General features: G+C 41.0%; 1 protein-coding gene across 5 annotated transcripts in view; it reads left to right on the top strand.

Annotated features, from left to right (window-relative positions):
• The window catches only part of LOC101470620 (plakophilin-4), a 92194-nt gene that overhangs the window by 61871 nt on the left and 16287 nt on the right, over positions 1–14036 (top strand). For 3 of the 5 annotated variants that reach the window (XM_023152635.3, XM_012920299.3, XM_014408274.3), the window contains exons 8-11: positions 1290–1316; positions 9379–9549; positions 11505–11715; positions 13029–13161. In XM_023152635.3, coding sequence (XP_023008403.2) covers positions 1290–1316; positions 9379–9549; positions 11505–11715; positions 13029–13161 — 542 coding nt within the window. The remainder of the gene's footprint in view (positions 1–1289; positions 1317–9378; positions 9550–11504; positions 11716–13028; positions 13162–14036) is intronic. The other 2 variants (XM_004555388.4, XM_012920300.3) reach the window with 1 other exon arrangement.

Below are 14036 nucleotides of genomic sequence, written 5' to 3'. Positions count from 1 at the left end.
TCTGCTAAAATAAGTTAAAGTGTTTTGTTCCTCCTTTCTTGGCATGTTAAACGATACAGTTATGTTTGCTTTGTGCAGACAGGGATGCACTCTTGTATAATTATTTTAGCTTTTTTGCTAATTGAGTGCTCTCAAGCAAAAATACTTTAGTATTAAACAGCTTGTGCAGATCACAGATCACACATCTGCTTTACTGATTACATTCTGATAGAAACCATATTATTATTATTTGATAGTCTGCCTTTAAACTATTGTGTCAGAGGAAGAACTAAGTTTAAATTATTTCCAGGCAGCTTCACTTGCCTTTTCTGGTTTCAAATAAATCAGTTGCTTCAGTTACCACACCTAAAAGAGGTGTAACCTTGCACAAGCGCAATTCACTTATGCTACAGTCACACAAAAGAAAACAGTGGTTGGCACGGTTATTACGACTGCATGCAACAACTTTGATCCGATTGCTTTTGAAATGGTTGCTTTGACGAAATTTCAGATTTGTAACTAGTGTGACTGAGGCGAGAGGGTTAACTACCGAACGTCACAGAAACCATGATTTTCAGCTGCCTTTAGTTTTGCTTTATGTGAGAGTCAAGGCTACTGCTTGATATTACGCATGTGTGGCATTCATACAGGGGAAAAAACGTTTTGTTTTGTGGTTAAATAACTGACAGAGCATTTAATCATAAACACAAGGTGCCCCCGTAGTGGAAATAACAGAAAGTGAAGAAAATGATTCCACAAAACGTGATGGCATTCCTTCAAATCCATTGTTCTGATGAGTGCATTATCTAGGCTATATTGTGGGCAATCACTGAGGCAGGAAAGGGGGTGGCTTTGTGTGTGTGAGAGAAGTATGCCAGAGATCAGGAAGATAATTAATTGGAAAGCGTGCCTGTGCAAACTAGTTTGTCATTCTTAAGAGAATCCTGAGCAAATGAGGCAAAAACAAGAGCTGACTAGTGTTTGCTTGCTAAACACACGTATCTTGTCCCGGTGTTTTCCACACGGCAACAAGAGTTGATGGACGGAGATCAGCCTGCAGCCTTTCATTTTCTGCTCCCGTTTTCTGTAGAATCTCCAGGACATTAGATCATAGTCTAGACAAATAATGACAACTACAGATAACCATGATTATTCAGTGGGAATTTCAAACTGATGAAACACTGCTCCGCTTTTGGTTTTGCCTCCACGTGATAAAATAACACGTTACTCAGAAAATCAGTGTAGTGTTACTTTGAGGTTAACTGACACTTATTTCCTCTTGACTTGATGCTGCTTTGGGATTTTCTCAGATGCCCTCGTTGATGGTGACGTACAAGGTGAATTTAGTTTTGTTTTGTTTTGGTGGTTGTGTTACTTCAGCTCATCATCTGTTCTGTTTACATAAAGGTGCTGTGTGTGTGTGCACGACTTGATCTTATTTATTTTATTTATGTCTAACGCTCATGTACGACCAGTTGCCATTTTTAACGTCTAATAAACACACGTGCATTGTAGCAAGATCACTGGGAACATGCTGCTAAATATCTTTACTTTAAATTTTGATGTAATGTATTAGCTATCCTTGTAAAATTTTAAGGGAAATACTCGCGCTTCAGGTAAATTCTGCAAACTCTGAAAGATTAGTATTGCTTTAAATTTCTGAAGGAACACGCAGTCCTTTAAGATGAAAAGGTTCAGCTGCGTAATAAAACGTATTTTTATTCATTTTGCTTGTAGCGCATCAACCAGATATTTATGATAAAAATGAACTGGCAAAATAATTTTTAATTGAGCGAAATTGCCTTTGCATCTGTTCGAGCTGAATCACATGGGATAATAACCAAAAAGGCAGAAGTTAATGATGGCAGCTGGGTGTCAACTGTGGAAGTGTAATGAAAGGTCAGTCTTGGCCTTGCTGCTAGCTGTTTCTCGTGACTGCATGCTGCTTCTTTCCTCAGTGGGATGGAACTGTCTTTAAATGTTTTAATTTTGGGTGAATTTGTTGTTTTTCCAGCCTTTTATTAAACATCACAGGCCTTTCCACATGCATTTGTATTTATTTATTACACTAGCCTGACTTAGTAGTAGTTCAGAGCTTATCATTGTTACTATGGAAGTGTTCTTAAAGTGAGATTGTTTTTTTTATTACCCAGACTCACTGCACACACAAACACAGATGTTGCTACTTTGACTGATGATGTCTCCAGCAGAGCCAAAGGGTTGTCAGCCTCCTGAGTAGTGTAACAGTAATAGTAGAACAACTTCACTCCTCAGTGTCCACAGCTGTCTGCGCGCGTGTGTGTGTGTGTGTGTGTGTGTGTGTGTGTGTGTGTGTGTGTGTGTGTGTGTGTGTGTGTGTGTGTGTGTGTGTGTGTGTGTGTGTGTGTGTGTGTGTGTGTCGTCAAGGGAGTATAAATCTGGCCAACGAACCGAGCTTTCTGTTCCTTCTGCTTTCCTTCATTTCTTTGTCACCTTCTTTGTCCTCCCCCTTACAGTCTTCCTTTTTGTCACAAGCGCATCATCTGCACTTTGCAGTAATTTTTCACAAGTGTCCGATGAGCCATAGTAGAAGGAAATGGGACGATCACACAATCAGACTCAATTGCAAGCATTTGGCAAACACCATCCAGCAGCCTGAACTTGATGTTGTAGCTCTTGGTGGTTTTCTGTCAATATCTATCAGAAAGTGTTTTTCCTCCCCCTCCTCCTCACCTTTTTCTTGGTTCATAACACACTTTTTGGTTCTCTCTGCTGCCTTTTCATCACACTTCTGTCCACCTTTTTGTGCTTCATTTGTGCCCTTTCGCCTCCCTCTACTCTTCCGACTACTCATCCACCTGGCTCCCCTCCCTGCGCTGTCACTGGCATGATGTCAGAGCTTCCCTCTGCTGCTGAAAAATGGAAAATGAAGATAAATTGTCCCTAATAATGTGCTCATTACGCTCCATGTCCCTTTCAGAGAGGAAGGAAGAGAAAGGGGGGAAAATAGCACATCTCAATGTCTGCATTTTCATTTCGCCATCCAGGCTACCGGGGTAGTTTTAGCTGTGGTGCAATCGAATTTTTACCCCTTTAGGAACTTTCATGCGTAATGATTTTCTGATAATCATCCCAGTTTTCTTTGAGGAGTTCCGTTTGTTTAGAGAGGGTTCTTGAAATGTATTTTTCTTGAAGGATACATTCAGCTGCATCCATTTAAGTGTTTGTTTCTCCAGGGAAAGCACGCGCCAAGCAGCCACCACCCTTTATCCAGCCTCTGCCAAGTGTAATCTGTTAAAGCCACGGTGAGAGGACTGAGGGGGAGAATTAAATGACTATAACGCAGCAGGAATGTGGGCCATTCATCCTCAATAGACAGCAGTATGTTATTTCTCCCTGACAATTTGCAGATGCCTTTAGAAGTGACTGCAGCCCTTCTATCGGGGGACAGATTAGTCTCTGCTAAGGTTGTTTGAATGTTGCTACTTTCAGGAGTCAGGCTGCTGAGAGGCAGAGATATGCATGAAGGTTCCTGTGCCTGGGAGATTCTCTCCCACTCACTCGGTCACAGCTGTGCCAAAAGCTCTGTTTATGTGGCTAGGCTTTACATGGAATGAGAGGTCTCTGGTGGTCCTAGACAACCTCATTAACCCTCTTTTCATTCATCCTCTCGTTCCCATCCCCTCCTATACTCTCGGCTACTTTCTTTTCCCGCCTTTCCTTATGTCTTCCCACCACCTCTTCTCTCTCCATCTCCTCACCCTCTCCTCACCCTCTTCAAACCTTTGAACAAGAGAAGCTGAACTGATTTCCTGCCAAGGTGCTGCTAGTGGTTATTGTGCGCACAGCTATGGCGTGAAAGGCTGCCTGCACTATTGAGTGCACACAGTGGCAGAATTTTTCTTCTTTACTCTGTTTTACTACTTCCTTCCAACCTTAGTTTATGTCTTTGTTTATATGGCTATGGAGTGGAGAGTCAGAGCTTGGGCGTTTCTTTAGGTTTTAGGGGGTTAACTTTTTTTTTTTTTATAGGAAACACATAAACAAAACAGACAAGCTTTTGTAGGTTATGATATATTTTAGTTTTGCCTTATTTCAACCCTCTTTACTTGACAACACTTTGAAGTTTTCAAAAAAAAAAAACTTTCATTAGTGAGGGAAAATCAGTCAAAAACAATCAAATCTTCAATATATAAATGAAGTCCACAGCCTTGTTTAAACCTTTCCATAATTCAAGGACGTTTGCAGCACTCGCCATCATTTAATTTATTACTATGCAATGGCTAAAAAGCCAGTCTCTAAATTTAATTTAGAGTAAATGTTTTAAAAATCTGTCATAACCTTGACAAAAAACTGGGTGCTTTGTCAACACTGTTTTACCCAAAATGGATTGCACTTGTTGTGATCTCTTCCATAAAATGCTCTTGCTGTCAGAGAGCACTTAGAAGCTAGGACACCATTTTTTCTCCAGCTTTCAGGTCAAGGTCAGACTGATATTTTGGCAGGAAATGCTCATTTACTTGCAATTTAGACTTTGATAGAATTTAATCTGTATTTGTGTGTTTATTTGATTCATTAGGGGAAAAGATCTGCCCACTGAGCCTGGTGATACTTGACCTTAAAGCGGAGTTATTCTGCTAAATTCCAGCTCTGTATTTTAGTTTCTGGGTTCTGTATGATACACGGTAGGGCTGTGCGATATGACCAAAATCTCATATCCCGATATAAGAATTCTATCGTCCGATAACGATATAAATCACAAAAATGTAACATTTTCTGTAAATTCAGTGAATCTCGGGCAGCTCGACTTGCGTGAAGTGTTTCCAGCTGCGCGTCATGTAGCTGGAGTCGAGTGTTTTAACCGATGCATGAAACTATACATTTTTAGACATAAGTTGTAAAGGCCGCCGTTTTCTTTGTGAGTATTTATTACACGGCGTGCTGCGGGGAAAAGCCTGTTCTAACGTTTGAGTCTAAGGTCTATTTATTAGCACCCTGCGGCTCTTTTTTGCTTCTCATCCGTAAATAATCTGCTCTTTCACGTGATTCAGTTTATTTTGAAAAGTCAACAGGATCTTGAGCTTTATTGTGAAAGGTTTATGTGGAACATAAACAAGCGGACACGCGATTCTGTTAACGTTGTTGTTGCTAACCATAACACATAAAAACAGGCTCTTGTCCGTCTGTAGTGTGGTTATATAAAATATAAGAGAAAGAGAGAACTTTAAGAAATTAATATAACCACTACAGTGACCATCAAAACGATGAAAAAATATTGCCGTAAACAGTTTATTTTACGACACCACGAAACAAACGATAGCGTAAAATGAAACGATAGACATTTTTATATCGTCATCCGATATATCGTTATATCAAACAGCCCTAATACATGGTTTAAACACAAATCTGTATCTATCTAATACTGGGCTTTAGTGCCGCCCACCCTCCCACCCCAGTTAATCCATTGTCTGAAACAAGTTGTTTTTTTTTTTGTCCTTTCCTTCAAGCCAACTTTCTTCTTATTGGTTGACCCTTATAAACAGAAGGCAAACCACCTGCTGTGCTCACGGGTATAAAACTGTGTGGCTGAGATAACCGTATTAATTACATCCCATGTCTGTGATCTCAAAGATATTCAAGAGTTGGAGAAATTCTCTTAAGCTGAGCCTTTAGAGCAGGCTGAAGCCTAAGCTTTCGGTTCACAAGGATTATTTTCATATATCTTTGTTATTTAAAACTTTGGACATTTTAAGCATAGACCACTCTAACTGCACATGTATGACTGAAAATACCGGTAAGGAAAATCCTTTTTTTAAATCTGTTTTTTTTTGTTTTGTTTTACAACTTCTGCTAATATCAGCTAGTAACTTGGACTGCAACCATTATTTCAATAAAACTACACCATTAAGCTAGTTAGTTGATTCTCTGCATGTTTATTCAGATTGAGGTTACCAGGGTCCCCTAACCAGCTGCCCAATGCCTCATCCTATGCTTGCCTCAGTGCATGTAAAGGCTCTGTGTTTCAGAGGTCAGCCTCAGTCTAGTCTACCATCTACATCTGAAATTTGTACTCGTCTTGCCTCCAGAGTCTCTCTGCTCACAAATGAGGCAAATATGTTTATTTATTAATGTCCTCAGTCTCAAATTGTGACAATACTCCCTCATTTAGCTGGTTCTGCATGGCAGAGCTCGTGTTTAGCAGCAGTCTGTGCCTGAGCTCATGCAGTTGGAGAGGACCCAAGTGACGTTTGGGGGCTTGTGAAATGTGCAATAAGCAGTAAGTTGCCAACTGTATACTGGCCCACTGGGGTTCACAGCTTAGTGAGCTTCAGTGATGTGAGGTTTAAAACAAACATTACTTAAATGGTGTTTGTTTAGGTTTGTTTGATGAGAATGGAGATTAAAGAGGAGCAAACGCCTTTATGTCCACGCTGTCCTCTACAGTTCATCGTACCAGTTTATTTTTAATTGGTCTGTAAAATAAAAATAAAGTTTGGACTCGTAACCTTTTTTTGCGATCTTCAAAATGCGACGGTAAAAGCACGACTATTATTCTGCTTCTTGTTATGTCACAGCAGAATAGCTCAGCTCTGAGTTTAACTTGATTAGGGGATGATTGGCTGAGACATGCTATAATTGTGGTCCATTTTCAGACATTAGCCCTTGGTTATTTTGATAGAAATTTTGCAGCCCATTACCCCCTCCTGTTTAAATTAACAGGGCCCCCTTTTTAATCAGATTTTTCATCCATTTTCTTTTCCTTCTTCAGTACAAATTCTACTCAAATGAACTACCCTCTCCTATCGATTGTTTCAGTTAACCATTCTGTGTTTTGGGGAGCAGGGAAATGAATTTGCTTTTTCAAGTTTGAGTTGGTATAGAGTGAGAACAGATGGTGCAGGTGTATATGCTGCCATGCACATTATATTGGAGCCAAAAGTTACTCTTCCAAAGTTTTGTCATAACATTATAACCACAGCAACTTTTGTTGACGTCTCATCGTCTCTTTAAAACATAACTAGGAACGCTTTAATCATATTCTTATGTTCCTTGAGAAAATGTCAACATGTCAAGTTTTAACTTGTTTGTGGTTACATATTAAGGTATTACAAAGGCCTTTTTTTTAAAATGATTTTTCTTTTATATACTCTCATCCAGTCATGGCAAAAAGAAAGATGACAACACGTGTCGTGTTCTTTTTACACACTGGGACATAATAAAAATGAAATTCCTAAAACCAGCTTAATATAACCTCCAATGAACTACAAAACATGGCATATTACACATCGATTTAACAAATCAAGTGTTCTTATGTCTCTTATTACTTCCATAGGTAGGTACATAGTAGCCAGTAGAGGCAGTAGCAGTGCTGCTAATCATATGTTCTCGATTGAGCATCAGAAGTGTGAGTACCTCTGTAAAATTTCAGGTTTTGTCACTTTGTTGGCTGGAGCTCTCAGGTGTGTGTTAACACATAGCCAAGTAGGGAATACATTAGCAGTGATCTTAAAGGGGCAATTGATGCTGCCCATAACTCTCAGCAGGGTTTTAAGGTCACTTCCAAACAATTTGAAGTCTACATTGAAAAAGGTTAATCACGAGTGGAAAACATTCAAGACGGCGGCCAATCTTTCCAGGAGTGGGCGTCCCAGAAAATTCAACCCAAGGTCACATTTTGTAATGCTTGGAGAAACTGCAAAATAACCCAAGAAGTACATCTCAGACTTTTAACTACCTGAAACTGTGCACAATTAGTAAAGTACAATTTAAAAAAGAAAAACCTCTGCATAAAACAAGTATGGGTTGCTTTTCTCTTTAAAAAGAACACGGCAGCACAGCTTAGCTTTTCAAAGTTGCAGCTAAACAAACCACAAGACAAGATGGTTGGCCATAATGCATGGCACCACATTTAGCAAAAAAACCCAAACAAAACATTACCACAAACATCTTGCACCAACAGTGAAGCACGGGGGTGGATGCTGATGGTTTGGGTTTGTTTTGCAGCTGCAGGATCTGTGTGCTTTGCAGTCTTTGAGGAGTTCATGGTCAACTCAAAGTTTCAACGTGTTCTAGAAACAAATGTGAGGCCATTTGTCCAACAGATACCTCAGCCTGAGTGAGACACTGTGGCTGGACCGTAAGAGAGCTGGAAAGAAGAGTGGGCCAAAATTCATCCATAGCTGCTGACTAATGGGATGCTTTTAGTTTTCCACACATTGCTTCTGCATTTTGGCATCATTTATATTAATCATGGCACTGGCTAACTTGTCTAACTTGCTATTGTTTTTTAAGACCTGGTCAAGGACTGATTATGTCCTGATAGGTAAAACCTTACAAGTGACAGAGTGTGCAAGTGTGCGATTTCACCTGCCTACCATGTGACACAATGTCAGTTTGTCAGATTGTTGGCCATGACTGCACAACCTCGCTCACGTTTGTTTTTGTTGGAAGTTTAGGCATTCCGAGGTTGGTAGAGTGAGACATAATAGCCGTGCTTCCCTTTATATGGAAAGACCCAGAGCAGTGTGATGTTTCCTCATTCTGCTCTTGTTGTTTTACATCTGACCCGAGTCTGAGTCAGACAGAAATTGATGCTCGACTATGCCTGCATATCCTGTTAAAGTGACCTTTGTGAAAGGGATTTTTAATTAGACAATGGTTTCCTTTTCTCACCCCCGTCAGGAGAGCTTTTTGCTGATTATAGCGTTTGTTTGTTATGTGAAACACTCTGTTGTTAATGGACTGATTGGTTTGCAGTGTCACTTCGGTATCTGCTCAGTTCACTTCAGTGACTCATTTTAGTCATTTCAACCAATATTTAGCATTTGCTTGTGCCTAGTTCCTGTTCACAAAAAGAAGCAGATGTGGGGTTTTCCCCAACTCATGTTTTGTTTTGTGTTTTTGTTTCATTTTTCATACTTTACTGACAGTCATATTTCTGTGAATTGAATTATTTCTTCAGCATGTGCAGTGCTTTCTATTCATTTTGATCAAGTTTGAAAATTGATTTAACCTGATACATAAGATAGGATCCTGTGAACATCATGTCTGCTTTTGTTTTTGTCAAAACTGCATTATTGCTGTAAAGCGATGCAGTGTCCCTTTTGTAAATCAGTGAACCGCACACAACAATGACATTAAGTTTGACAACAAAAGAAGAGATGTTGTTTTCTGAGATTGATTATCTAAGTCTACCAAGTATCAGGTGACTTAAGTGACCTAAATACCGTAGTTTGGGGGGATCCAAGCACTCTTGCTGTTTCTTTTTGCAGCCACCATGTTTTCCACTGATGTTTTTAACACGCTGATACAGTTATCCTGTAAGAATCATGAAAACATGGCCTGAAAGTCGCTGTCTTGGTCTATAATATTTTGAAAAGACACAGACACTAAATTCTTCCCATTTATATTCATTTGCAGGAATACGGAGCTCTTACGCCAGTCAGCACAGCCAGCTGGCCCCGGACTTAAGGTCAACCATCTCCCCAGACCGCCACATCGCACCAATCTATGAGGATCGGACGTACAAGGGCCCGTTGTATCGCAGTCCCAGCCACACCCACCAGAGCACGCTCTACAGGAGCACATCAGGTTGGCCCCACATTATTATTAACTTTTGGACATTGTTACTAATAATAGTTAGTAACAGTCTCCCTATGATACTAAAATTATGCGTTTCCCTCTCACAAGTAAGAATTTTGCTGCCAGATTGTTGGAAGAACCTGAGTTTAGTGTCAACAAAAGTGCAAAGCATCACCTACGCTCACAACTGCTATGAAATACTTGCTGTGGAGCCATGGGGAACATGTGTGTCAAAGTCTTTGCCATTTAATCCAGGTGTCTTTGACTCTTTCCCATATCCCCCATGGAGGACTATCGCTGTCCATGTGGGGGTCGGACATTTTTCTGTCTGCCCTTTAGCGCACAGTATGTTATGTCTTTCTTTCTTGCTTTTCTCTCTTGAGTTCTACTTTTCGTTCTCTCTTCCGCTGCCTCCATTTCCATCCTCCCTCCACTGTCAGACAGAAATGGGTGAGACATGAGTTAATGGGCAGGTTCTGATATGTCATCCTGCCACAAAGGAGTCCATTACCCATGTGTCACATTGAGAATGAGAAGAAGGATGAAGGGGACAGCTTGGTTAGCCACATCCACAGCCTGTGCTCTTCCAGCTGTCCTGATGTTGGTATTTTCCTCTCATCATCTCTCCTGCCTCGGATACGCATGTTTAATTCCCATGACGTGCACGCGCACTCCATTCAGGCTTCTCCTCGGCACACCGGAGATCTGCTTAGACCGATAAGTTCACTAATAAATGCTATTGGTGGTATGAAGAAGCCCCACAGACAAGCCACTGTAATGTGTTTATTCCAGCTATACTAAGAAAAGGCGAGTGGGATAGAGCTGGAGGGGGTGTTCACTATGGGGGCTTTGTGAGAGCTATCTCATTAGAAAAATCCAATTTGATCCCACAGTTTTCTTTGTTATGTTGTGAAATGAAATTTCAATGGGCCATTTCCCCCTATTGGCTTTCCATGCATTTTTGGGGGCTTTTTCTGGAAGCAGGCAGTGTACTTTTTTGTGCAAGCAGGAGCAATGGAAGTATCGATCTTTTTCTGAGAAGGTGAGAAATGGAATCCAAATAGTTCTTGTAAAATTGCAAAGCTGCAGTATGTTGTTTATAATTTCTCTTCCAATGTCTTTGGCTGTGTAAGGTTACATTTTGGAAGATAACCACGTTGCGCGGTAGAGCTGCTGCCCAACATAGAAGTGCAGTGATGCGCGAAATTGTGTTTTTGGAGTAACCCCACCAGTTGACGTCTTGGCTGCTGGTAGGAGGGAGTTTGAGCACGCTCGTGCCAGGTTCTGTTGGATGGAGGATAGAGATCTGACCGGCGCAGCAGTCACGCTGCCTCATATCACGTGGCTCCGGTGAGAAGGAGGGCTGAATCCAAGCAGCTTGTTTATGCCGTTCTGTTTGTGACCCATTGTGTTAAAAAACTAGGTCATAATACCATTCGGTGCAAATGAAAAGAGGAAAGATGACTGAAGGGAGGTGCTCTCAGGCTGACTTCTTTTCTCCTTCTTTTGGAGCGCGCCTTGGTTTACCAAACTCTGTCTGCTTTGTTTGGCAAACTTAGCCCGAGCATAGGATGTCTCAGAGGAGCAAGAAGGCGGTGAAGAAAGGATTTGTGGATCACCAAGCAAGTTGAGTCCTCCTGTCCTCTTTGAAAACCAGCAGGATCCTTCTGGCTAACACAAGCTTGTAAAAGCAACAAGAAGTAAAGAGGTCTTTGAAGGAAAAGAGTTCTGCTTTGTGCTACCATGGGAGCTGTGTTTTATCCTCATCATTAATCTGTTCCAGATTTGAGAATTTGCTGAGCTTGTCAGAACAGCAGCATGTCTGTATTTCCAGCTTTGTTTAAAGATGTATGCCTATGGCGGGGAAAGCTGGAAGTTTAGCTGACGACGTCTAGACGCTGCTAAGATGTTTTTGTGTTTTTGGTCTTGTGTTTAATTCTGAATGATTTGGATTTATCCCTTAGGTGTGGGCAGTCTGCAAAGGTCGTCTAGCCAGCGAAGTGCCATGACCTACCAAAGAAACAATTATACTCTTAACACATCAGCCACCTATGCTGATCCCTATCGCTCAGCACAGTACCGGCCTTCCGATCCCAATTACACCCGCCAGGCTGTTGTCGTGGATGATGGTGCCGCCCGCTCTCCTTCCATAGACAGCATTCAGAAGGATCCGAGGTAAGCTCGGCACACATTTCACTCTATTTCTATGCTTCTGTTTCCCTAAACTTATTCTGTGGTTAGTAACCAGTGTAGTGTAACATAAACCAGTAATCCAGGGGGACTACTTTTGCTTACAAGGCAGTCCTGTTCTGCTGGGTCAACACCGGTGTCCTCTTACTATTCAAACAGTGAACCTCCTGGGTAGACACGCACACACAGCTCTGGCCGTTAAGCTGGCTCAACTATGCCTGGCCACTTAACAAAAGATTCTCACATGTGCTGAAGTGCTGTGTCTGCTCTTGTCGTGTAAGCGTAGAGAGTGGATTGACATTTGCAGTGACCCTGCTCATTGGGAAATTTGTTTACACTTGTTTATGCTGTTGTCTAAGTATTTAAAGTGAGTGCACCATGCTTATTATGTGACACCGGCCCATTCTGGAATGGCGTCAGAGTCAAAATTCCTCTAGAAAATTAATTTTAACATTGCTCCTGTCTAGGAAAGACTTGTTAGTTTAGCTCAAAGGCCACAAATTTAGTTCTAGCAGCCTGGGATTGTGGTGTGCATAATTCAGTCAGTGTGTCAAAGGTATTTCTCTTACAACTTAAGCCCCTTTCACTCTTTGCCTCTTTTCCATTGACCACTTTTCCCTAGATGTCTTAACAGGCAATTTCACTAGGTTGAATCTATTAACATTCATGTATCACTTTCAGCGAGGCAAAAATTTGACCTGTGTGCATTCACATTAACGGATGAGCATGCACAAGATTATAATGTACTCATGCACAATCTTCCTCATATGGGAAGTAGTGGCTCTGTCAGTGTTGGTGTATATTTCTAAATGAAGAGTCTGAATTAGGGATAATAATTAGCATGAGTGCAGTTAAATGTTGTTGTCCTCAGTAGTCAGAACCAGAAGTGCCGGTCGATTAAAGTACTTATTGGTATTTTGTTATTGTGCAACACTAATTCAGGCAACTTGGATCCAATATGGATATAAACTACAAATTGACTGGTTGGCAGAGGTCTACAATCACAAATCATTTTGTCTAATTTTAAGTTTGAAAAATCCATTATTAGTATCTTAAAAAAGAAGTTTAGATACAATGCATTCCTTTATTCTTTCTTTAATGTGCTACATGCACAAACCCAATAATCTAAGTGTGACCTAACTGGACCTGCAAATGTAACTTCTTGGCTCTATCAGCCTGTCCTCAGGTGCTGAAGAATTCATTTTCAGGAAAAAGGTGCCTGTGGTTTTTTAAGGAGGCAACCTTCTTCCAGTCGCTGCCGTCATGCTGATACCTTTTCACCCCACGTGTACTTTTAGAGAGTTCGCGTGGCGTGACCCAGAGCTAACAGAGGTGATTCACATGCTGCAGCACCACTTCCCATCAGTGCAGGCCAATGCAGCTGCCTACCTGCAACACCTGTGCTTTGGTGATAATCGAGTCAAGAATGAGGTAGGTGTTCTACCACTAATCCCTTACACTCTTATTACAGTGAGTTATTTCAACTTCTTATGTTATTCAAATTTTTTTGTTAGTTTATTGGGCCAGATTTTGGAGATGTGCATATACTTTACCAAAAACTCTTAATATCTGGCAGCTGAGAAGAGCAAAGCCAGCGACAGTCAAAGTGAAAACTGGCTTTTTAACTATAATTTTGTGGTATGACTATAGCAGTAACTTTGAGCTCTGAGTTAGCCTGTATAAATCATCCATCCATCCATCTGCTCTATGACAACTGAGATTGGTTGGAAACTATCCCAGTTGTCCTAAGGGGAGCGGCAGGGAACACCCTGGACAGGTTGCCAATCTGTTGCTGAGCTAACACGTGCAAACACGCAGCTATCCGTGCTTATAATAACACTTAAGATCAATTTGGAATCACCAGTTAATGAAACCCCACTAACTGCATGTCTTTGGACTGTGGGAGGAACCTGCAATACCTGAAGAGAACTCACACAGACGAAAGGATATACACAAATCAGCCATTTTATTACTGGTGCAATGACTACACCTAGTTATTCCATGAATATTGAATGTTGTCTCTATGTCTGAAAAACTGCGAAATACAACTGCTGTAGTTTTTGTACAATCATCTCCTTCAGCTGTGATCTATCTTATATGTCACACTTTACTACTTTACTAGAAGGTAAAACCTATCAGCGTGGGTTATCTCATACGAGCTTGTGGATTATAGAGAGGTATTTTTTTAATGCGTGTTCCAAGAGGTTCACAATTACTTTTCTGAGCTAGTGTCCGCTTAACAAGCAGAACTGATGACTGGAGCTGTGAAAATGGAATTTAGGTCTGGAAGTGTGAGGCAGTCAGAC

Source organism: Maylandia zebra, linkage group LG16 (assembly GCF_041146795.1).
Source record: "Maylandia zebra isolate NMK-2024a linkage group LG16, Mzebra_GT3a, whole genome shotgun sequence".
Taxonomy (NCBI): domain Eukaryota; kingdom Metazoa; phylum Chordata; class Actinopteri; order Cichliformes; family Cichlidae; genus Maylandia; species Maylandia zebra.
Note: the sequence above shows the minus strand (reverse complement) of the source record. Positions and strands in the feature narration are given on the sequence as shown.